This window comes from Salvelinus alpinus, chromosome 21, assembly GCF_045679555.1.
Source record: "Salvelinus alpinus chromosome 21, SLU_Salpinus.1, whole genome shotgun sequence".
NCBI lineage: Eukaryota > Metazoa > Chordata > Actinopteri > Salmoniformes > Salmonidae > Salvelinus > Salvelinus alpinus.
In genome coordinates this window covers 14,688,625-14,715,584 of record NC_092106.1, presented here as the reverse complement: position 1 = coordinate 14,715,584, position 26,960 = coordinate 14,688,625, and the positions used below count along the sequence as shown (strand labels likewise).

Genomic DNA, 26,960 nt, shown 5'->3' with positions numbered 1-26,960 from the left:
GTCATTGTCACATTGACGAGACAGCACAAACGGATCTGGCACCAGGCTATGTCTACAGGGCAGAGCCAGTGCCTAACCGTATGGGTGATGAAACAGGGTCAGCTAAATAGGATTAGCCACTTAAGGCAAGGTGACTGGTCTGTGTCTGGACTTGGACGTGATGGAGCTTTGACATGGAGTGACATAAAAGCATGCAGTGGGGAGAAGGGGAGAGGAGTGGTGGGCTACTGAAGTGCCAGTAACAAGGAAGAAAATGTGCTGTGTTTGGACCCCTGTGGGGAGCAGTCGGCTGAGTGCTGGGGAGTGTGTGTGTGTGTGTGTGTGTGTGTGTGTGTGTGTGTGTGTGTGTGTGTGTGTGTGTGTGTGTGTGTGTGTGTGTGTGTGTGTGTGTGTGTGTGTGTGTGTGTGTGTGTGTGTGTGTGTGTGTGTGTGTGTGTGTGTGTGTGTGTGTGTGTGTGTGTATCAGTCCCTACCGTCCTCACAGAGCTGGCCCTGCACCCCCGGTGGGCAAACACACCTCCCGGTTACTGGTTCACAGGAGCCCCCGTTCTGGCAACGACATAGGCTGTTACAGGCCTGTCCATAGGTCCCCACTGGACAAGCTGGGAGGGAGAGAGAGAGGGAGGGTGGGGGGGAGCGAGAGCAAGAGAGAGTTTTGAGAGAGAGAGAGATTGATATTGAGAGAGCGAGAGAGATTGAGATTGAGAGACATTCTAACTCTTTACTTTTCTATTATCTTCTCAACATGAGGGTCTTAGCTTTTTGCGTTTCCCACATTAATCCAACACGTCTTGTGTAGCAATTACCACACACAACCCAGCTGGACCTTTTAAATGGGTTCAGTCAAAGCCATGTCACACTTCTTGTGTGCAACTATTTTATGAATCTCTGAGGGAAAATGTGTTAGTTAGCAATTAATAATGTTTTTAGCCACGTGGTCAATGTGGCAAGCTAGGCAAGCGCAAAATCAGTACATAACACATTCTGTAATCGTTTTGGTATAAAGATCTTTACTTTAATTCTATTGATCTCCGGTTACACTGTATCCAGGCATACACAGCACTGCCTTCCCATATCTAACAAATGTTGTCATACAAAATGCAATAGCATGTCTATATACAGTGTCTTCGGAAAGTATTCAGACCCCTTGACTTTTTCCACATTTTGTTAGGTTACAGCCTTATTCTAAAATGTATTCAATTGTATTTTTTCCTTCTCAATTTTTCACACAATACCCCATAATGATAAAGCAAAAACAGATTTTTTGAAATGTTTGTTAATAAATTTAAAATTTAAAACAGAAATATCACATTTACATAAGTATTCAGACCCTTTACACTGTACTTTGTTGAAGCACTCTTTGTTGAAGCACTCTTTGTTGAAGCACCTTTGTTGAAGCACTCTTTGTTGAAGCACCTTTGGCAGTGATTACGGCTTCGAGTCTTCTTGAGTATGATGCTACAGGCTTGGCACACCTGTATTTGGGGAGTTTCTCCCATTCTTCTCTGCAGATCCTCTCAAGCTCTGTCAGGTTGGATGGGGAGCGTTGCTGAACAACTATTTTCAGGTCTCTCCAGAGATGTTCGATCGGGTTCAAGTCCGGGCTCTGACTGGGACATTCAGAGACTTGTCCCGACGCCACTCCTGCATTGTCTTGGCTGTGTGCTTAGGGTCGTTGTCTTGTTGGAAGGTGAACCTTCGCCCCAGTCTGAGGTCCTGAGCGCTCTGGAGCAGGTTTTCATCAAGAATCTCTGTACTTTACTCCGTTCATCTTTGCCTCAATCCTGACAAGTCTCCCAGTCCCTGCACTGAAAACCATCCCCACAGCATGATGCTGCCACCACCATGCTTCACCGTAGGGATGGTTTCCTCCAGACATGACGCTTAGCATTCAGGCCAAAGAGTTCAATCTTGGTTTCATCAGACCAGAGAATATTCTTTCTCATGGTCTCAGAGTCTTTAAGCACCTTTTGGCAAACTCCAAGCGGGCGGTCATGTGCCTTTTACTGAGGAGTGGCTTCCGTCTGGCCACTCTACCATAAAGGCTTGATTGGTGGAGTGCTGCAGAGATGGTTGTCCTTCTGGAAGGTTCTCCCATCTCCCAAGAGGAACTTTGGAGCTCTGTCAGAGTGACCATCGGGTTCTTGGTCACCTCCCTGACCAAGGCCCTTCTCTCCCTATAGCTCAGTTTGCCCGGGCGGCCAGCTCTAGGAAGAGTCTTGGTGGTTCCAAACTTCTTCCATTTAAGAATGATGGAGGCCACTGTGTTATTGGGGACCTTCAATGCTGCAGAAATGTTTTGGTACCCTTCCCCAGATCTGTGCCCTGACACAATCCTGTCTCGGAGCTGTACGGACAATTCCTTCGACCCCATGGCTTGGTTTTTGCTCTGACATGCACTGTCAACTGTGGAACCTTCTATAGATAGGTGTGTGCCTTTCCAAATCATGTCCAATCAATTGAATTTACCACAGGTGGACTCCAATCAAGTTGTAGAAACATCTCAAGGATGATCAAAGGAAACAGTGTGCCCCTGAGCTCAATTTAGAGTCTCATAGCAAAGCATCTGAATATCTATGTAAATAAAAGCATTTCAGCATTTTATTTTTAATACATTTGCAAAAAAATCTAAAAACCTGTTTTCACTTTGTCATTATGGGGTATTGTGTGTATATTGCTTAAAACATTTTTTATTTAAACAATTTTAGAATAAGGCTGTATCGTAACAAAATGTAGAAAAAGTGAATAGGTCTGAATACTTTCCGAGTGTAGGTTAGGAACACCTGCTCTTTCCATGACACAGGGAAGAGGATACCTAGTCGGTTGCACAACTGAATGCATTAAACCAAAATGTGTCTTCTTGATTTAACCCACCCCTCTGAATCAGAGAGGTGCGAGCGGCTTCCATAATCGACGTCATCGGCGTCCATGGAGCAGTTGTTGTTGGGGGTTAACTGCCTTGCTCAAGGACAGAACTGCAGATTTTTCCACCTTGCCGGCTCGGGAATTCGAACCAGCAACCTTTTGGTTACTTGCCCAACGCTCTTAACTGCTAGCTGCCTCCCGCAGACTGACCAGGTAAATCCAGGTGAAAACTATGATCCCTTATTGATGTCACTTGTTACATTAAATCCACTTCAATCAGTGTAGATGAAGGGAAGGAGACAGGTTAAAGAAATATTTTAAGCCTTGAGACAATTCAGACATGGATTGGGTATGTGTGCCATTCAGAGGGTGAATGGGCAAGACAAAATATTTAAGTGCCTTTGAACGGTGTATGGTAGTAGGTGCCAGCTGTACTGGTTTGTGTCAAGAACTGCAATGCTGCTGGGTTTTTCACGCTCAACAGTTTCCTGTGCGTATCAAGAATGGTCCACCACCCAAAGAACATCCAGTCAACTTGACACAACTGTGGGAAGCATTGGAGTCAACATGAGCCAGCATCCCTGTGGAACACTTTTGACACCTTGGAGAGTCCATGCCCCGACGAATGGAGGCTGTTCTGAGGGCAAAAGGGGTGGGGGGCTGCAACGCAATAGTAGGAAGGTGTTCTTAATATTTTGTATGCTCGGTGTATACTAACATTAAGGATGGAAACATTGTAGTTGTCTTCTTTCCAAGCTAACAATGAAAACCTAATAAGATTACTAAAATGGCCATTCTCTGCTACGTTTTCAATCTTCCCCACTGGTCAGGTAAAATGATTTCATCATAACGGAACTCTTCTTGGTGTGAATTTGAACAATGGTCCAAAGGAGGACGTTTAAATGTATAAACATGACTGATGGTAATGGATTTATTCCCACGTGGCTACTCCACTCAGAATGATATCCCTGGTTCAGGTCCAGCCCAAAGACACTCAATAATCATGCTTGGTTGTGAAACAATGACTTCTGGCCTCTTTCTAACAACCCTGGCCTGGGAGATGTATTCCGTCTGTTGTGGACTTGGCCTATCTCCAGGCCAGATCTGGGTTCAAATACCTAACCCCGAGGACTAACCAATCAAAGAACTGCCTGCTCAATAATAGACACTGAATAACACTGAAACTCTCTCAAGTGATAGATGACTTCCAAGGGTTACAGTGGTAATAAGAGAAGCTGGGGAGAGAAGAGGAGAGTGACTTACTCTCGTTGCAGATGACGCCAGTCCATCCAGGTGTACATTCACAGTGTTCTCTGTCCACACCACACACTGCTCCGTTCTCACAGTCAGCACAGCTCACACTACAGTCATCCCCAAAGGAATCATCTAGACACACTGACACACACACATGCACATAGTCCTGTATAACCATGGCATGATTTACAGTTTTTGCCACATGTCACATTGAGCATCAACCAGACATGTATGTAAGCACTGATTTGCTACCTATGTGGCTGACCAGGGTGAGTTCCCCTCTCTGTGCCTCTTCCTCCTGGTCTTCACCATAGGGTGAGTGCAGGGCTGCAGAGTACTGCAAGAGCCGAGGGGGCCGTCGGAACAGCAGATCTGGCAACCTGTGCACTTCCAGATCCTCCTCTGCATCATCCTCCTCTTCATCGTCATCCAGGTCACTGTCGTACAGCGCTGCATTGGGACAGGTAGACAGGTGGAGAGGAGACACTCAGAACACATTCACATGAATCACATTTACATTACATCTAACTATACTATACTGTATTATACTATACTATACTATCATTTACATTACATCTAACTATACTATACTGTATCATACTATACTATAATTTAAATTACATCTAACTATACTATACTGTATTATACTGTACTATACTATCATTTACATTGCATCTAACTATACTATACTATACTGTATCATATTATACTATCATTTACATTACATCTAACTATACTATACTGTATTATACTATACTATCATTTACATTACATCTAACTATACTATACTGTATTATACTATACTATACTATCATTTACATTACATCTAACTGTATTATACTATACTATCATTTACATTACATCTAACTATACTATACTGTATTATACTATACTATCATTTACATTACATCCAACTATACTATACTGTATTATACTATACTATACTATCATTTACATTACATCTAACTATACTATACTGTATCATACTATACTATAATTTAAATTACATCTAACTATACTATACTGTATTATACTGTACTATACTATCATTTACATTGCATCTAACTATACTATACTGTATCATATTATACTATCATTTACATTACATCTAACTATACTATACTGTATTATACTATACTATCATTTACATTACATCTAACTATACTATACTGTATTATACTATACTATACTATCATTTACATTACATCTAACTGTATTATACTATACTATCATTTACATTACATCTAACTATACTATACTGTATTATACTATACTATAATTTACATTACATCTAACTATACTATACTGTATTATACTATACTATACTATCATTTATATTGCATCTAACTATACTATACTGTATCATATTATACTATCATTTACATTACATCTAACTATACTATACTGTATTATACTATACTATCATTTACATTACGTCTAACTATACTATACTGTATTATACTATACTATACTATCATTTACATTACATCTAACTATACTATACTGTATTATACTATACTATAATTTACATTACATCTAACTATACTATACTGTATTATACTATACTATAATTTACATTACATCTAACGATACTATACTGTATTATACTATACTATCAGTTACATTACATCTAACTATACTATACTGTATTATACTATACTATACTATCATTTACATTACAGCTAACTATACTATACTGTATTATACTATACTATAATTTACATTACATCTAACTATACTGTATTATACTATACTATCATTTACATTACATCTAACTATACTATACTGTATCATATTATACTATCATTTACATTACATCTAACTATACTATACTGTATTATACTGTACTATACTATCATTTACATTGCATCTAACTATACTATACTGTATCATATTATACTATCATTTACATTACATCTAACTATACTATACTGTATTATACTATACTATCATTTACATTACATCTAACTATACTATACTGTATTATACTATACTATCATTTACATTACATCTAACTATACTATACTGTATTATACTATACTATCATTTACATTACATCTAACTATACTATACTGTAGTATACTATACTATCATTTACATCACATTACATCTAACTATACTATACTGTAGTATACTATACTATCATTTACATCACATTACATCTAACTATACTATACTGTATTATACTATACTATCATTTACATTACATCTAATTATACTGTATTATACTATACTATCATTTACATTACATCTAACTATACTGTATTATACTATACTATCATTTATATTACATTCATCTGAATACTTAAAGTGATTGCATCATTACTATAGTCTGCTGTTAGAAAACCTCACAAATGTCTCTCAGAGTTACATTTACACGTTTAAAAACAATGTATACAAATTCACTGTGAAATTACAGAATACTAAAGTATATAGTATAGTATAGTATAGTATAGCATAGTACAGTATAATATTATGATCAAATAGTACTCACGGATGCAGGCTCTCTGGTCGTGGTCCAGACGGAAGCCCAGTCTGCAGAAACACTCGTAGGTCCCCAGGGTGTTCACACAGTAGTGTTCACAGACAGAGCTCTCTGCCAGGCACTCATCAATGTCTGACAAGACCACAGAACAAAAGGAAGTACTTTGAAAATGAAAAAGGTACTATACAAGTGTATTATATTTACATTATCAAAACTAGCACAATGAGTTTTTAGACACTGTCAATGCATAATCATCTCTGTCTAATAAAATACTGTAAACTCAATCCAGAGTCAATTTGGACCTAGATAATGAGTGGATAATGGTCAACGTATTGTCCTCTTACCATTGCAGCCACAGCCGTCTGCGTGGAGCCTATAGCCAGCCTTGCAGCTGCACTCATAGCCCCCTGGGTTGTTCTTACAGAACTGACTGCAGCACGCCTCCCCACTCTCACACTCATCACTGTCTGGGGAGATGCAACAAAAGATGATTGTTCATTTGGGCACGCAACGGAAAATATTTAAAGACATTTTGGAACGGAAATTGAAAAAGAGCATTTGAAGTCATAGTCCCTACCTGTTTCAGAAAAGGCCCATGTTTGATCTGTTGCTTCTATACTTATTGTAGAGATAGAGAATGACTATAACCAGGAGTTTTTCCTTACCTTCTGACCTGACCAGGAAAAACTCTGGGCTTCGACAATGATGACCTAACCAAGAGTACCTACCCACACAGGTCTTCCTGTCCTCAGCCAGTTGGTATCCTTGGTTACAGGAGCAGAGGGGTCCGTTGGTGGTGTGTTCACAGTGGTGGGAGCATCCTCCGTTGTTCTTCTCACAGCTGTTCACGATCTCCATCTCAATACCTGCAAATAGGAGGATACAACCAGTGAAGTGAAGGCTGGAACGCAACAACAGTATCTGTTTGCAATAAACCAAAACATTAGCCATCACTCACACATTAGCTTCACAAGAACATACTACAATTAGGGTCAGGGAGCTTTTTATTATCATGTCACCTGACCAGGACTAATTACTCCTGACCTTTGTTATAAGCCTACGATGAGGGACCAGACTTCTTCTTGTTCAGAAAAAAACAATTGGCCTCAACTATGATGCTACGCAACTGTGATTTTGCCTGCTTTAGTTGAATTTACTGATTGTAAAGTTGCTTTGGGTAAGAAGAGCATCTGCTAAATGACTCTAATGTAAATGATTATGTATACTCACGGTAGCACTGTTTGCCGTCAGCGCCCAGCTCAAAGCCAGGGTTACACACACAGCTGAAGGAGCCCCGGGTGTTGACACAGCGATGGGCACATATGGCCTGGCCTGAGCTGCACTCATCTATGTCTACAAAAGATAGCATGATATACTGTAAGTCAATAGGGCACAGTCACATAGCACAGGTAGAGATTATATTACAGGGATCCGTGGAGTAATCATTTTTATTCATATGAGGCTATGAATGATGTTCCGAGGGGGAAAAGTGCTTCTGGTTAGGAAATTGCCTTTTGTACCACTTGACATGTGGGTCAGTGACCTTTCGTCATAGTAATGCTAAAGCACAGGCCTGGTGGTGGGCTGCTCTTAGTGATTATGAAGCGTACCGCAAACACACACATGCGCACACACACAAAGGCACGCACGCACGCACACACACACACAGACTGTTGTGTTTAATGAAGTTACCTGAACCCTATAGCCTTCTAGCCACCCCATGTTATAGTAGTAACTTCCAGCCATAGAGTTAATCAGCTTAAGGCCCCACACACACAGACAGCACAGCTCCAGTCATGGTTCATACAGCGCTGGAGGGTCGGGTCATAAAGCCTCAGCTCTAATGGGCCGGGACAATGGCAACTCTCTGATGAATGACACCTTTGTTTTGTCCAGGCGCACTGATTTTGGAGAATAACAAACGTTTACATTAACGGAGTGTCAGTTAAACCACCATTAATACTCAATGTTCACGTGTTGCTTTACACGAATGTGGAAAAGTGAGAAAGTTCATGAGACGGATAGAGGTGATGGCTATGGTTTTTCAGTGACCAATGAGGGCTAGACTTGCTTTCTTAAGAGGATTCAGGGTGGTGGAGATTTATAGACAAGTTCGGAAAAGTCTCTTTCACTCTAGGACATTTCTGGGAAGGTTGTCTGCATGTAACAGCGTATTGAAATATGAGAACGTCAGTTTGTGTGTGTGTGTGTGTGTGTGTGTGTGTGTGTGTGTGTGTGTGTGTGTGTGCGTGTGCGTGTGCGTGTGCGTGTGCGTGTGTGCATTTCCAGACATACTTTCGGAAAGTATTCAGACCCTTTCACGTTACAGCCTTATTCTAAATGTTCTCATCAATCTACACACACAATACCCCATAATGACCAAGCAAAAACAGGTTTTTAGAAATGTTAACAAATTTATAACATTTATAATATTTACGTTAGTATTCTGAGCCTTTGCTATGAGACTTGAAATTGAGCTCAGATGCATCCTGTTTCCATTGATCATCCTTAAGATGTTTCCACAACTTGACTGGAGCCCACCTGTGGTAAGTTCAATTGATTGGACATGATTTGGAAAGGCACACCTGTCTATATTAGGTTACACAGTTGATAGTGCATGTCGGAGCAAAAACCAATAATCGTGTGATAGACAGATACTCTGTCTTTCCTCTCCTAGCCCACGTCTACAGTTGCTGCGCTAACACAAGGGCTAGCAAGTATCACTTCTTTAGTGAATAAGAGTTCAAAGTTCATACCAAGTTGCCATACTTTAAGCTCATGCTATATTCTGGCTGGTATAGTCGAAATTCATCCTTCCGGCGTTTAGGTCGTCACCTTTACATTGAAATTTGATTCTAATTTCGTTAGGTTCTTGCTGAGGTTGGCTTAGTTCTGTAGGTGGTCTTTGTCTTTTCAACGTGGGGATGGTAAGTCCTCGCGTCCTTGGAACAGGAAGTTTATATAGTGGTGAAAGAAGGGCGTGAGCAGAGTGGTGTTCTTCTGACAAGCCGTTCTCTCATTAAGAAGCTAAAAATTACATTTAATCTTTTCACAAATAGTTTCATATTTAAACATTTAAATTACACAACAATTCCTTGTGAATCTGACAACTAGAATGTGTAGATTTTCCAAGATACAGTTTATGTCGTCCTATCATCAGTAATCATGTCTCAGACGCCAACTGAACTGACATCATATTCATTAAGTCCCAACGCATATTTTCAACTGGTTGGATTACCGAAATATGGTTCCGTTTCCCATCTTTTGATGTCACCAGACTCTCTGAACAAAGGGATTTTCAATAGTCACATCGGTAGAGTAGAGAGAGAGAAAAGGGAAAAGGTATTCATGGGGGTCATAAACCTCCCCCATCAAGCCAACGTCATGACACCAGCAACCTGTACACAGCATCCAGTCGAAGCTATCAACTGCCTTTTCTCTCATGTCTTTTCTCTCAAGAGTGTGACATGAGTCCACGTGGAGTGAGCATGGAGAGAGATCCCGTCCAAACCTCTCTCATGCTGCTTGTGTACTGGTAGGAAAATGGACAAAGACATAATGGACTGTAAAGGACAGTGCCGACTCAGGTGAGACATTATCAAGGGCCATACACTTTGAACATATGCCACTGGGAAGACGAACTGAAACATAATATAAAAAATGAACAAATGACAGAAGAATGAGTCCCGGGACGGAGGGGGGTAGTCAACCGTACCTAAATTGATTTAGGCTTCTCCAAAATGATTTTTTGGGGTATCATGTTGATTTTGGAGGTCTGCACATTGCGAAGTGTATAGTAATTTAGACTAAGAATGCATTGAGATATCAATCTGTCATTACCACAACTGGGGGCTGTGATGATAATAGTTAAAGCTAGAAATATAAGATGAATGTACTGTATGTAAATGTACATTCTGCCAGTATCAGTGTGCTAAATTGAGGGTCTTAAATTACAGTGATAGAACCAAAGTGAAGCACTAAGGACTGTCATTCTGAATTTGGGTTGGATAATTTATCAAAAGTTCTAATTATGATTTGGAAAGGTGAGGCTTCTAGACAGAGCTACGGCCCTAAAATGTGAGGAGAGCCACTAGATTGTAGCTTGGGATAACCTTACCTCAATCTCATTCTTATCAAGGTTGGTCTGAAACTGTTAAAACATGTGCTCTCTCTCTTCCCTGTGAAAGTCAATATGCATGTGCCCTAAACCAAATTCAGGAGATCTCTAGAAATGTAGAGAAAATTGGCAACACTAAAAGAATTGCATAAATTGGCTCTGCAAAACAGAGGCAGGTCAAGACGGCACTTGTGCAATCAATGACGATGAATGTTGTACTTTTGTCCCAGATTACTCTTCTAATATGATTGATCTCACGGAATACATTGCCACTGTTACTAAGAATAATTCCCCACAACCAGAAGGACACTTGAAACTTGGTTGGAATCCCTGTTTGGAAGTTGAGGATCCCAAATCGCCAAATGGGCTGTAGCGTGTGTGTTTTTTTTCTTAGCTCTAAATTGTGTTATTTAACATGCTGTGTATGTGTGTGTATTTTTTATACATTCACTCCCGTTAATAGAAGTGTAACCTTTTATTATGATGATAGTATTACCATACTAATTAGATTGTATAACCCAGAATGAAGGGTTTGAAATGATGAAGTGTCTGATTTTATGTGTTGACTTCCTTTACTTTAACACACAAGTGGTAAGAGGATGGAATGTGATGGAACATTTTATATTGGTGCTTTTCCAATAACCAACTTCTGTGTTCATGCAAGTGACCGATCGAATTCTCACTATCAATATCTGCAATTTGGCAGTACGCCCAGACCCTTGTTTTGAGAACGAAAGATATCTCAGTTTCAAGGTCTCAGCTTAGAGAGAAGAAGCCTCATGAGGTATTGGTCTGTCACATGCATGACCCAGTATTGGTCGGTCACTGGGACTGCCCCAGTGGAGCTCCTGACTGACATGTGCATTGAGTTGGTTTGAACCTCTCCAGCGCGCTGATAATAAACAATGATTGACTTCGAGTGTACCTGTGTAGAATTTCCACGACAGTAGTACTTTCAAGTATTTTTATTTAAGTACTTTACACCACTGGCTCTTACCCTCACAGCCCTGGCGGTCACCGGCCAGCGAGTACCCAGGTCTGCAGCTGCACTCTGCTCGACCATCCACAAAATGACACAGCTGGACACAGCCTCCACTCCTGTCCACACAGGGGTCCCTAACTGATAGACAGACAGACAGACATGGGGCAGACAGTTTTACTTAGTCATATCCTGGTCACGCTATGACTGAAAACTTCCTCCTGTTCTTTATATGTAACTCTTTGCTCTCCATTCTAACACAAAGTGACTGCTATTGTACGCTGTAGGGAAGTCAGAGCACCATATCCAATCTAGTCAGGACTCACACTCGCAGTGCTTCCCATCCCTCTTCAGTTGGTAGTTCCTACGACACTCGCACTTGTAGTGGTCGTTGTCCATGTCCACACACTTGTGTTCACAGCCGCCATTCTTCACCGAGCAGGAGTTCACAGCTTCATAGTTGGGACAGACAGACAGACAAACAGACACAAGAATTGAACAACACAGGACTGACTGACAGAGTAGAGAAAAACGTATTTTCATGCTGTAGCAAACTACCTCAAATTAAGATCCTACATCTGTACTTTCGCTAATGTAGTCTTTGATTACCATTTGGTGAGTAAATGTGTAACCCTTCCTAGAGACTGGTCACTAAAATATAAATTCAAAGAAGGAAGAACCATATCCACAATATGGTTCTTCCTTCTTTGAATTCATATTTTAGTGACCAGTCTCAGTAAATGTGTAACCCTTCCTAGAGATTGGTCACTAAAATATGAATTCAAAGAAGGAAGAACCATATTGTGGGCTACAACACTGTTGGACCAGCACCGTCTTTTCACACCGCCATCATGGAAATGTGTGATTACAGGAAGCTCTAAAGACTGGAAATTGGATAATTATGGTTGCAGGTAATGAGTAACCTTGACTGAGACCTGAATATTGGAGTATTAGCTCTCAATGCCTAAATCAATGCCTAATCTTGAGTTGTGCGAACGACCGGGATCAAATCTGGTCTCACATGGTCATTACTCACCAATGCAGGTCCTTCCGTCAGTGTGCATGCGGAAGCCCTGGCTGCACTCACAGTGGTAGGAGCCTGCCGTGTTCACACAGGTCTGCTGGCAGCCCCCATTCAGCTCCTCACACTCATTCACATCTACAGAGCATACCGATGGACAGACAATTAAACCTGGGTTCAAAAAGTATTTTAAATTGAGCATTCACTTGAGCCTACATTGAGTGCCATATGGGCGGAGTTTGCACTTTTGCTAGTATTCCATTGGTTCCCTTGAGTCAGGCAAGCAGAAAAACCTATTCAAAATGATTTCATATACTATTTGAACCCAGGTCTGCAGACAATATTCTCAGACACTTTCTGCAGAACAAATCCATTTTGATAGGAGAAGGTTGTGCCAATGAATTCCCTGTATGGGCATTAATGAACAATGAGGTGTTTTGATGGCGTTTGAAGGAATGCTTTATAATGATGGAATACTACACAAACCTTTAGACAACATTGGGGCGGCAGCGTAGCCTAGTGGTTAGAGCGTTGGACTAGTAACCGAAAGGTTGCAAGTTTGAATTCCCGAGCTGACAAGGTACAAATCTGTCGTTTTGCCATTGAACAAGGCAGTTAACCCACTGTTCCTAGGCCGTCATTGAAAATAAGAATTTGTTCTTAACTGACTTGCCTAGTTAAATAAAGGTAAATAAATAAATACAATTTGTGACTTGAGCACTCTAACAGACATGAACCCACACAGACCACGTTCATTAGGAGACTCATATGTGTGTTACCGTGTCTGTGTCATGAATAGCACAATATTTATTTTATAGTGCACTACTTTTGATGTGAGCCCTATGGGCCCTGGTCAAAAGTAGTGCACTAAATAGCGAATAGGATGCCATTTGGGATGCAGAGTGCAGAGTTTTCATGGGTGTTCCAGAGGAGAGCGTTAAGGCCCAAGTTATAGGGATGCTTGTCATGACTCATGAGCGTGTCAAACGTAGGAATGCGGTAAAAAGATTTCACCACTGAAGCTCTCTTTTGTTTGACATCAAGCTCTGTGAAGCATAGTTGGTCCCTGACGCAATAAGAAGGTTGGCGTGGTGATGGAAGTGATGACTTCACGAGAGACTGTTTTAAGAACACAATGTTTATGACCCCTTTATAGACGAACACACCATTTTGATACAATTAAATCAACCATTAATATGAAATCACCAATTGGACACACATTCTCTTCATCAGTGGAAGTTCTCGTACAGCGCTTTGCTGTTAACTGTAATGACTAGGAGTATGTTCTGACCACGTGACCTGATTAGAAAAAACTCATGGGCCCTACTTATACCTCTATAATTGGAGTCCAGAGTTCTTCCTGGTCAGGTCATGTGGTCAGGATATTCTCTGGCTCTAGTAATGACGATTCACCACTGACACTCTTTCAACACAGGTTGTCCGCTATGCAGCAGACCTGAGTGTTTAGGACCATTCCAGAACCCTTCACATGTGGTACATTAGGCACAAGTTCCATGTTGTTCCATGTTCCAGGGAGCAGAGGCATGATGAGGAGACAACATTGCTGAGTGCTTCTCCAAGGAAAGTCAACATTTACTACCCATCTGGAGAACACATCAGAGTCAAGCTGTTTCAACTACTTCCTGGTTCCTGCTAATCCCTAGTCCATATGGGCTTTGCACTGCAGGCTACTACTGGTCATGACAGTAGCACTGATACAGAGTCAGACATATATTCACCCCCCTAATGGTTAATCTTATGATTGGGGCTAAGGTAATCTGATCCCAGATCTGGGTTTAAGGGCAATTCCTATTCAACAAAGCAGTCTCAGCTTGTGGGAATGCACTTCTCCTCATAATGAACTAAATGCTACTTTAATTAGGTAACTTCCACTAGAAGAGGCTAAGGAGGGTCAAAGAGGAGGGCTGTCTGCCATATAAGGAGCCTTTTCATAACTGGCACATAGATTAATGTGATCAGGTTGAAGGACTGAAAATCCACAATGCCATTCCCTTTAGACCAATCCGCTGCCTCGCTGAGTGAGGATAAAGGAACTCCCAGCGTCCCCTGTGGTGGATGACATATTCAGGAAGAAAATCCTAAACTGTCGTTCTAAACCCTGTTCTTTTTTTCAAAAGACAGGCTTCTTTCTTTAGTGGGCGTTTCTAAATACCTGAATGGTAATAGACTCAGCGAAGGTTTGGAGGGTAATATACTTAAGGTTCGCCGTGTGAGAGGATTTCAGCAGGACACAAAGGAAATCTTTCATTCAGACGTGAGGCTGAGACTCTGGGAGTTGGGTTGGGGGTTGAATTTTGTCTCAATGTTATTGTGTGACAGTCTTGAACTGACACCCACATCTGTCTGACACCCACATCTGTCTCAATGGTCTCTTGACAGCTGTTTGGGGAGGTGTCTGCCCATCCCCCGCCTCTCAACTCCCACGCTCCACTCTCCATAGATTAACACCATCCTATGTGGAGGGTCGCAGACAGAAACATTTAGCACTGGCATGCTCTGCTCCAGAATCAAAAAGGGTTTGTTATTTGCCCTTCGAAGTTGTTACAGAGCACACTAGCCCTGGAACATGGCTCTTACAGACTCCTACACCATTGCTCAAACCCTCACTAGAAAGTGACAACGTCCCATGTCAGGGGTCAAAGGCTAGGGGCACCTGTTGACACCTGCACCCCCTCAGAGCAACTGGGCATTAGCACTGTCAGCTAACTCAGCCAACTCAGCATGTTTCTGTCAGAACAAACAGGCAGGGTTTTGATTTTACGAGTTGACCAGATCTCCATGCCTGTACTGATTGTGTTCCCTATATGTGTGTGGTCTGCTAAGCTATTTTTGTCTCTGTCTCTTCCTGTGTCTCTGTCTGAAGATCCGGCAAGAGGACACTGGTGGATAACCTATGCCTGATCCTCAAGGAGCATAAGGTTAGGTCCCTCTCTACCCCCCCCCCCCCCCCCGGTCCATCACACACACACACACACACACACACACACACACACACACACACACACACACACACACACACACACACACACACACACACACACACACACACACACACACACACACACACACACACACACACACACACAGGAGACCCAGCTTGCCCTCTTTCTCACCCTGACAGGCCTTTCCGTCCGGGCCCAGTCGACTGCCCTCGGGGCACTTGCAGTAGAAGCTTCCAATGGTGTTGCAGCAATGTCCCTCACAGCCGCCGTTAGCAGTCGAGCACTCGTTGACATCTGGGGAAAGAAGGAAAGCCAAAACCTCAGTTTTCATAGCCTACAAACTGCACTGTAAGCAAAACTGAACCCAAATCCATTGTAAACCGTGGAGCTTTGGAGCTTCTCCTTCTTTGGTTGATTCATTCCCCTCTGTCTTGTAACACGTTTCTTCCTCAGGCATGAAGGGAATCTCAATATAACAGGTGTAGACCTTACAGTGAAATACTTACTTACAAGCCCTTAACCAACAATGCAGTTTTAAGAAAAATACAATAAAAATAAATAAAAGTAACAAATAATTAAAGAGCAGCAGTAAAATAACAATAGCGATGCTATATACATACTGGATGTCATAAGGTGAATGCACCAATTTGTAAGTCGCTCTGGATAAGAGCGTCTGCTAAATGACTTAAATGTAAAATGTAAATACAGGGGGTAGCGGTACAGAGTCAATGTGCGGGGGCAATGGTTAGTCGAGGTAATTGAGGTAATATGTACATGTAGGTAGAGTTATTTAAGTGGCTATGCATAGATAATAAACAGAGAATAGCAGCAGTGTAAAAGAGGGGGGGGGGACAATGCAAATAGTCTGGGTAGCAATTTTATTACATGTTCAGGAGTCTTATGGCTTGGGGGTAGAAGCTGTTTAGAAGTCTATTGAACCTAGGTACTGCTTGCCGTGCGGTAGCAGAGAGAACAGTCTATGACTAGGGTGGCTTGAGTCTTTGATAATTTTTATGGCCTTCCTCTGACACCGCCTGGTATAGATGTCCTGGATGGCAGGAAGCTTGGCCCCAGTGATGTACTGGGCCGTACGCACTACCCTTTGTAGTGCCTTGCGATCGGAGTCTGAGCAGTTGCCATAACAGGCAGTGATGTAACCAGTCAGGATGCTCTCGATGGTGCAGCTGTAGAACCTTTTGAGGATGTGAAGTCCTCCAAACTTTCAGTGAGTCCACTTCCCCTCACTTTGTAGACGTCCCAGCTGTCCAACAAAGGGCCATCTTTAAGACAGATCCAGCTTGAAGACAGACCCAGTAGTGCTTTGATGACTCTGTTTCTAGAGAGAAAACTAAACCATGTTCTAACCTCAGTCCTGTTGTTCATCTGCCGGGGCCAATGTAGCTGGAAGCTAGGCATAAGGGACAGGGGAAGCTAGCTAGCTACATAATATAGCTTCCTAACCATACGCTTTGGTTAGGAAGAGCCCGGTAAAAGCACACTCTTTTCATCACTCCACAGACAGATGCTTGTACTTAAATTGCGGTCATTACTTTGCATGTGAATGTAAGCAGGTATTTCCAATTAAATGGCGATGCTGACAGAGTCAGTCATGGATGAGAACCTTCAGGCTCCTTGGTGCTGGTATAATGACTCCTATCAGCTCCTTTTTATAGTGATCTTGTGCATCACCAGTGAGGAATGTCTTTAAAAGAGATATCATTCAACGCTAATACGATCATGCTGTGTGAATCAACCATACACAACATGTATGAGAGTTATTTCCTCATTCAGATATTTAGCTCACTCCATTTCAAACCCACATGTGCATAGACTAATGTTAAATGTTTGCACAATGTCATAGTCCATAGCATATGGAGTAGCATTCAAGCGTTCTAGCTTAATCACTCCAGCCGTTGTTAGATGGATCTGAGTTCCACCATGGCTCACTATGGGGACAGACAAGAGGTCCTTGTCTTGCCGTTATTGGTCTTCTGTGTGCTGATCAAACGCAGTGTGGTTTGAAGTCCCTGTAGATGAGGTGTATTGGGACAACAGCTGTTGTCAGTCAGTACAGGAAAGTGTGGACAGAGGTGTGAGAAGTCGCTAATGCGTGTCAAGGAAATCGCAGCCACACACAGATACACAAGAACACACACACACACACACGCACACTGACACACAAACATACACACACACACATACACACACACGCTGGCCAATCCTCCATCCTGACGGCATCCTACGAGAAGTGTTCCTCTGGTGGGTCATATCTATGGTGGGGGAAGACTTTGGACATTCTGTCCCTGTCTATTTGCTAATGATTTACTGTTAACTCGTGGCTATAAATAAACTAATGGTGCCATTGACCCTTAAATTACTGAACATTTCACAAGCCGAGTTCCCCAAAAAGTTCAGTATGAGAGAGAGAGAGAGAGAGAGAGAGAGAGAGAGAGAGAGAGAGAGAGAGAGAGAGAGAGAGAGAGAGAGAATAAGGAGTGCAGCCAGATCTATGAGTTAGCAGGCTTTTACAACCACTTGGCTCTTTTTTGTTTGTGTAGATTGTCACGTGTGATCCCTCTCCGGCCTCTAGGTCACCAGGCTGCTCGTTATGGCGCACACCTGTCACCATCGCTATACGCACCTGCACGTCATCAGACTCAACTGGACTCCATCACTTCCCTGATTACCTTCCCTACATGTGCGTTGTTCGTGTTTCTTATTTTGTATTATGTTGTGTTCATTTATTAAAACACTCACTCCCTGAACTTGCTTCCTGACTCTCAGCGCACATCGTTACAGAATAACGCCTCACCTAAGGGAAGCATCAGGGAGTGTTTTTTGTTGTTGTTTAGTTTTGGTGGGAATGACGTCGGGTCCGGGAGCCGCTACAGGCTCTCACGCCTCAGCCAGATCGCCAGGCTCCCTGCCTCCGCCGGATCGCCAGGCTCTTATGCCTCAGCCAGATCGCCAGGCTCTTATGCCTCAGCCGGATCGCCAGGCTCCCCTGCCTCAGCTGGCTCGTCAGGCTCTCATGCCTCAGCCAGGGTGACCGGTCCGCTCCTGATCCTCGGGATCGTCCCTTTGGTTGGCGTCCTGCGGCTGGAGCCGCGCGTCGGGGAGGGGGTACTGTCACGTGTGTTCCCTCGCCGACCTCTACGTCACCAGACTGCTCGTTATGGCGCACACCTGTCACCATCGTTACGTGCACCTGCGCGTCATCAGACTCACCTGGACTCCATCACCTCCCTGAATACCTTCCCTATATACGTCACTCCCTTTGGTTCCTTCCCCAGCCGTTATTGTTTCTGTTCCAGTGTCATGTCTGTGCGTTGTTGGTGTTTCTTACTTCATATTATGTTGTGTTTATTTATTAAAACACTCACTTCCTGAACTTGCTTCCTGACTCTGAGCGCACATTCGTTACATAGATTGAGACCACCTGACAAATCAGGGTCCCCCAATAGCAACACTGTGTATGTTGGAGCACAGAAAATGACTGAGCGCAGTCTTAACTCCCTAACCACATCGCTGCCCATGGCTCTTCTCTTTCCTATCCGAGGGAAGCAGGAAGCACACCACATTACTACCGGAACTGTATAGTAATTATGGTCATTAATGTTTGTTTAGGCCTTGCAGCTGAGATGTTGACAATAGGGGACTTCTAAAGCGTATGCAAATGGTAATCTATAGAACATACAGAAGAAGAGAAGAGTAATACAACAGAGAGCGCTGGAAGACAGACAGATGCTCTAAAAACAATCATGTGCCTTCAGCAATAAAAGATAAGCAGGCTGAGAGCTCGCCAGTCTGCTCCTGTTGAAGTGCTCAGTCAGATTTCACACACACATACACATACACATACACACACACACACACACACACACACACACACACACACACACACACACACACACACACACACACACACTGTCAATGTTCCAGAGCCTCTCTGGCCTAGCCGGAGGGAAAACATCCATCCAACATGACAAACTGTACAGGAATTCCAAACAGACATTAGAATGGCACAGTTCCTCCAACTCTGATAGAACAACACACATGCACACGCACACCCACACGCACACACACACACACAGAGCCACCAGAGCCCCTGTGCTGCTGTACAGAGACACTATCTATCAGACAGCAAAGGGCGCTTTATGTCCCCATGAAGTGTTGTTGGTCATGTCAGAGTTTGGTAGCTGGCCATGTCATTATCATTAAACAAATCTTATAGGCTGCCATACAGAAGACACAAGGCAGCACAGCCGTTAACTGCAATCAGTAGCAGGTGAGAACAGCAGACAGACTGTAGCTAGACATAGACAGACAGTAGCTAGACAGAGACAGACGGTAGCTAGACATAGACAGACAGACTGTAGCTAGACATAGACAGACAGTAGCTAGACAGAGACAGACGGTAGCTAGACATAGACAGACAGACTGTAGCTAGACATAGACAGACAGACTGTAGCTTAACATAGACAGACAGACTGTAGCTAGACATAGACAGACAGACTGTAGCTAGACATAGACAGACAGACTGTAGCTAGACATAGACAGACAGAGACAGACATAGAAAGACTGTAGCTAGACATTGACAGACATAGACAGACAGAGACAGACAGGCTGTAGCGAGACATAAACAGACATAGACAGACAGACTGTAGCTAGACAGAGACAGACAGACTGTAGCTAGACAAAGACAGACAGACTGTGGCAAGACATAGACAGACAGACTGTACATAGACATAGACAGACAGACTGTAGCAAGACATAGACAGACAGACTGTAGCTAGACATAGACAGACAAACTGTAGCTCGACAGAGACATACAGTCTGTAGCTAGACATAGACAGACAGACTGTAGCTAGACAGAGACATACAGTCTGTAGCTAGACATAGACAGACAGACTGTAGCTAGCCATAGACAGACAAACTGTAGCTAGACATAGACATACAGTCTGTACATAGACATAGACAGACAGAGACAGACATAGACAGACAGAGACAGACAGAGACAGACAGAGACAGACAGAGACAGACAGACTGTAGCTAGACATTGACAGACATAGACAGACAGACTGTAGCTAGACATAGACAGACATAGACAGACAGACTGTAGCTAGACATAGACAGACAGACTGTAGCTAGACATAGACAGACATAGACAGACAGACTGTAGCTAGACATAGACAGACAGACTGTAGCTAGACATAGACAGACAGAGACAGACAGAGACAGACAGAGACAGACAGACTGTAGCTAGACATAGACAGACATAGACAGACAGACTGTAGCTAGACATAGACAGACATAGACAGACAGACTGTAGCTAGACATAGACAGACATAGACAGACAGACTGTAGCTAGACATAGACAGACAGAGACAGACAGAGACAGACATAGACAGACAGACTGTAGCTAGACATAGACAGACAGACTGTAGCTAGACATAGACAGACATAGACAGACAGACGGTAGCTAGACATAGACAGACAGAGACAGACAGAGACAGACAGACTCAAGACAGACATAGACAGACAGACTGTAGCTAGACATAGACAGACAGACTGTAGCTAGACATAGACAGACTGTAGCTAGACATAGACAGACATAGACAGACAGCCAGACAGACAAACAGACTGTGGCTAGACATAGACAGACATAGACAGACAGAGACAGACAGAGACAGACAGAGACAGACAGACTGTAGCTAGACATAGACAGACAGACTGTAGCTAGACATAGACAGACTGTAGCTAGACATAGACAGACAGACTGTAGCTAGACATAGACAGACTGTAGCTAGACAGTCTGTCATGATGTTGTTCTGCCTCTGAACAAGGCAGTTAACCTTGAAAATAAGAATGTGTTCTTAACTGACTTGCCTAGTTAAATACAGGTAAAATATAAAATGTAAAAAAATAAAAGACAGAGACAGACTGTAGCTAGACATAGACAGACGGTAGCTAGACATAGACAGACTGTAGCTAGACATAGACAGCCATAGACAGACAGATAGAGACAGACAGACTGTAGCTAGAGAAACATTGCTTACAAACACGGAATGGATGAGATGTGCAGGAAGTGTGTTTGATGGGTAGACTGACTATGACTGGAATGTTGTATCCCTGTTGGTGGGCTGATGGTGGGCTCTACTCTCAAGTCATGTTATCAATGCTTTCACATGCATTTTTCTACATGCAAATAAACATTGTTATTGCATAACACAAAAATAATACGCAACAGCTCTTGGACGGGTTGTAAATGTGTAAGTCCGCACAGCCTCAGAAACCAAGGATGGGTCGCCATATTGTCATCCCAGGCCACACCCACTCTTGGTTTCTAAGGACAAGCAGGGTCACCTGGGAGAGAACAAAGGGAAAAGGTACCCTTGTTTACCCTTCCTGCTTCAACCCAGCCCTACACCACCTCACCGGAACCTGGTTGACCCCTAGCCTCTACCCCCGTGGCACTAGATCTGAGAGGATTGGATAGGTGTATCCAAGAGGTAAGAGGAAAGATGGAGCTATTCCTTCAAACTATCCAATCTTTTCAATGTAGTAGTAGGACCTCCCACCCCAATGCTGCCCACTCCCTCAACACATACCGCTCACTTCAACACACACTGCTCAGCACATACCGCTCAGCACACACTACCTCAACACATACCGCTCACTTCAACACACACTGCTCAGCACATACCGCTCAACACACACTAACTCAACACATACCGCTCACTTCAACACACACTGCTCAGCACATACCGCTCAGCACACACTACCTCAACACATACCGCTCAACACACACTACCTCAACACATACCGCTCACTTCAACACACACTGCTCAGCACATACCGCTCAACACACACTACCTCAACACATACCGCTCAGCACACTCTACCTCAACACATACCGCTCAACACACACTACCTCAACACATACCGCTCACTTCAACACACACTGCTCAGCACATACCGCTCAGCACACACTACCTCAACACATACCGCTCACTTCAACACACACTGCTCAGCACATACCGCTAAGCACACACTACCTCAACACATACCGCTCAACATACACTACCTCAACACATACCGCTCAACACACACTACCTCAACACATACCGCTCAACACACTCTACCTCAACACATACCGCTCAACACACACTACCTCAACACATACCGCTCAACACACACTACCTCAACACATACCGCTCACTTCAACACACACTGCTCAGCAGATACCGCTCAACACACACTACCTCAACACATACCGCTCAACACACACTACCTCAACACATACCGCTCACTTCAACACACACTGCTCAGCACATACCACTCAACACACACTACCTCAACACATACCGCTCAACACACACTACCTCAACACATACCGCTCAACACACACTACCTCAACACATACCGCTCACTTCAACACACACTGCTCAGCACATACCGCTCGACACATACCACTCAACACATACCGCTCAACACACACTACCTCAACACATACCGCTCACTTCAACACACACTGCTCAGCACATACCACTCAACACACACTACCTCAACACATACCGCTCAACACACACTACCTCAACACATACCGCTCAACACACACTACCTCAACACATACCACTCACTTCAACACACACTGCTCAGCACATACCGCTCGACACACACTACCTCAACACATACCACTCAACACATACCGCTCAACACACACTACCTCAACACATACCGCTCACTTCAACACACACTGCTCAGCACATACCGCTCGACACACACTACCTCAACACATACCGCTCAACATACACTACCTCAACACATACCGCTCACTTCAACACACACTGCTCAGCACATACCGCTCAACACACACTACCTCAACACATACCGCTCAACATACACTACCTCAACACACACCGCTCAACACACTCTACCTCAACACATACCGCTCAACATACACTACCTCAACACATACCGCTCAACACACTCTACCTCAACACATACCGCTCAACATACACTACCTCAACACATACCGTTCAACACACTCTACCACAACACATACCGCTCAACATACACTACCTCAACACATACCGCTCAACATACACTACCTCAACACATACCGCTCAACACACTCTACCTCAACACATACCGCGAAAACACACTCTACCTCAACACATACCGCGAAAACACACTCTACCTCAACACATACCGCGAAAACATACTCTACCTCAACACATACCGCTCAACACACTCTACCTCAACACATACCGCTCAACATACACTACCTCAACACATACCACTCAACACACTCTACCTCAACACATACCGCTCAACATACACTACCTCAACACATACCGCTCACTTCAACACACACTGCTCAGCACATACCGCTCAACACACACTACCTCAACACATACCGCTCAACATACACTACCTCAAAACACACCGCTCAACACACTCTACCTCAACACACACCGCTCAACACACACTACCTCAACACATACCGCTCAACATACACTACCTCAACACACTGCTCAACATACACTACCTCAACACACACTACCTCAACACATACCGCTCAACACACACTACCTCAACACACTGCTCAACATACACTACCTCAACACACACTACCTCAACACATACCGCTCAACACACACTACCTCAACACACTGCTCAACATACACTACCTCAACACACACTACCTCAACACATACCGCTCAACACACACTACCTCAACACACTGCTCAACACACACTACCTCTACACACACTACCTCAACACATACCGCTCAACACACTCTACCTCAACACATACCGCTCAACATACACTACCTCAACACACACTACCTCAACACATACCGCTCAACACACTTTACCTCAACACATACCGCTCAACATACACTACCTCTACACACACTACCTCAACACACACTGCTCATCTCAACGTTATGTGAGGAGCCCTGCCGCCCAGTGCCCCGCCCAGCTTCCCTGCTCTTTTCATTAACTCATTGGGAGGTCACATCAGCCCCTGACCCTGTGACCCCATCCTCCAGAGATTCCCACTTTGTTCCCATTGGGACTGCAGACACTAATGAGCTCTCAATAACATGTCCCCATCGTTAATCATTATTCTCCAAGAGTCAGGAGCAGGAATAATCTAGTTGGCAGATGTCTTACACGCTCAATTAGCATGTGCTGCTGCTGGGAGAGAGGAGAGGATTATAAGAGAGAACAGTGGTGGTAGGCACGAAGTCAGGAAGTTATCCCTTGTCTCAAGCAGGAAGTGGTGACTAGTAATAGCAGAGACGGAAGAGGAAACAAGACACCCAATTCGCAGTTTTTTTCTGGTTCAATAGAAGTCAATGAACCAAGTAGACCAGACCTAGCTGCTATTGTTGCATTGGTGTCTATGGGAGACACACCCAGTTAAGTAGCCCGGAACTGACATTTTTTTTCAATGGTAAACGGCCTGAGTGAACTATCTTCATTTACTGAGTGAACCATCTTCATTCATCCACCATCTTTGGTAATAGCCAACAGGCATGTGTTGATGGACTATCTGCATTGACCCGTTTTGCACTAGCTATTTTGACTCATCACATACGCACACTGCTTTTACTGTTTATTGTCTATTCTACTGCCTTGTCACTTTATCCCTACCTATATGTACATACACTATATTTACAAAAGTACGTGGACATCCCTTCAAAGGAGTGGATTCGGCTATTTCAGCAACACCCGTTGCTGACAGGTGTATACAATCGAGCACACAGCCATGCAATCTCTATAGACAAACATTGGCAGTAGAATGGCCTTACTGAAGAGCTCGGTGACTTTCAACGTGGTACCGTCATAGGATGCCACTTTTCCAACAAGTCTGTCAAATTTCTGCCCTCTACTGAGTGGCTTCTATTTAAGTCTACCTCAGATAGTACAGTAATTATCAGTCTGATTCCTCTGGACCAGAAAGTGAGTTTTTGAAAGAGGTGAGTAAAACAAGCAGCTGTTAGTTTAAGTCCAATATCAACACATTGGTTAATGTAATCAGGGCTATGTGCCGCGAGGCCTTGTAATGCATGGTATCATTTTCAAATAGAGTTGGACTGAATGGTACTCAGGGGGGTGAACTCTTAAAAAAACACCCATATTAAGTGTTAAGAAAAAAACGTTCCCATTCATAATTTGTACTATGAATGACTCCATAGAGTGCATGTGAAACTATTTGCTTTGAGGCAGTCTATTAGTGTGGTGAGGTATTTGGATCTGAACGAGCTGATCCAAGACCACACAAGCTAACAGTTGGTAGCTGTTCAGTTAAAATCACATGATGGGAATGGCTGAATAAGATACTGTTTATGCAAGACGGATGTCAAGGTAAAAAGTGTCAATCAAAGACACAATGAGTGAAAAGTTAATAATTACAATGATAGCTGAGGATATGGTTAAGTGAGGTGTACGGTGTGAAGTTTTAGCGTATAAGGCATGAAGTGTTGCATTATTACATGTATGAGACAGAGTGTCATGAGTCAAGTTAATATCCAGTCGGGCTGTTTCACATAATAATGATAATATGACCGTGATACAGGTCCTACATCTGGCTCCTTGAACTTGACCAATATAAATGAAGCCTTTATGGGACATAAAGCATAGTTATACTTGACATTCCCAGTCGGCTGACGAGATGGCGTAGTCACAGTGGGTGGCCAGTGGAAGCCATGATGCAACAGCAGGCTGCACTGCATCATGGAGCTTGGTGTCACATCAGGACCTGTATCCCCTGACAATGGCCATCTGTTTTCCCCTAAGGACCAGACCAGGTAGTCACGAGTCATATGACATCAGAGTGTGGAGCGTTTTACTTATGGATGCCGTGTGGCCTGGGTTGGTGCCAGAGGGCAACGTTAAGGCAATATAAGGGCAATATTCCTTTTGGCACTCAGCTCATCCTTTCTGCCCAGCATAATTTGCTACGCCTTTGTCAACACTATACAGGTGACACACTCCCTCTGAAGCCCAGTTAGACCATGCTGAGGTCATACTGTGTGTTTGTGTGTGTGCGTGTGTTTACATATATACTGTTAAGATAAGTAGGTCTCCATTGAGACAGTGGCGCAGCGGTCTGAGGCACTGCATCTCAGTGCAAGAGGCGTCCCATAGGGCGGCGCACAATTGGCCCAGTGTCGTCTTGGTTTGGCCGGAGTAAGCCATCATTGTAAATAAGAATTTGTTCTTAACTGACTTGCCTAGTTAAATATATATATATATTTT

At 43.3% G+C, this 26,960-nt stretch overlaps 1 protein-coding gene across 4 annotated transcripts in view; it reads right to left on the bottom strand.

Moving 5' to 3' along the window:
• LOC139548567 (multiple epidermal growth factor-like domains protein 6) overlaps nt 1-26,960 on the bottom strand; it is an 89,782-nt gene that overhangs the window by 30,298 nt on the left and 32,524 nt on the right. For all 4 annotated transcript variants that reach the window (XM_071358301.1, XM_071358305.1, XM_071358304.1 and 1 more), the window contains exons 5-15: nt 15,856-15,978; nt 12,737-12,859; nt 12,027-12,152; nt 11,719-11,841; nt 7,835-7,957; nt 7,333-7,470; nt 6,949-7,071; nt 6,614-6,736; nt 4,372-4,569; nt 4,129-4,260; nt 474-602 (exon numbers count right to left, since the gene is read on the bottom strand). In XM_071358301.1, the coding sequence (XP_071214402.1) occupies nt 474-602; nt 4,129-4,260; nt 4,372-4,569; nt 6,614-6,736; nt 6,949-7,071; nt 7,333-7,470; nt 7,835-7,957; nt 11,719-11,841; nt 12,027-12,152; nt 12,737-12,859; nt 15,856-15,978 (1,461 nt within the window). The remainder of the gene's footprint in view (nt 1-473; nt 603-4,128; nt 4,261-4,371; nt 4,570-6,613; nt 6,737-6,948; nt 7,072-7,332; nt 7,471-7,834; nt 7,958-11,718; nt 11,842-12,026; nt 12,153-12,736; nt 12,860-15,855; nt 15,979-26,960) is intronic.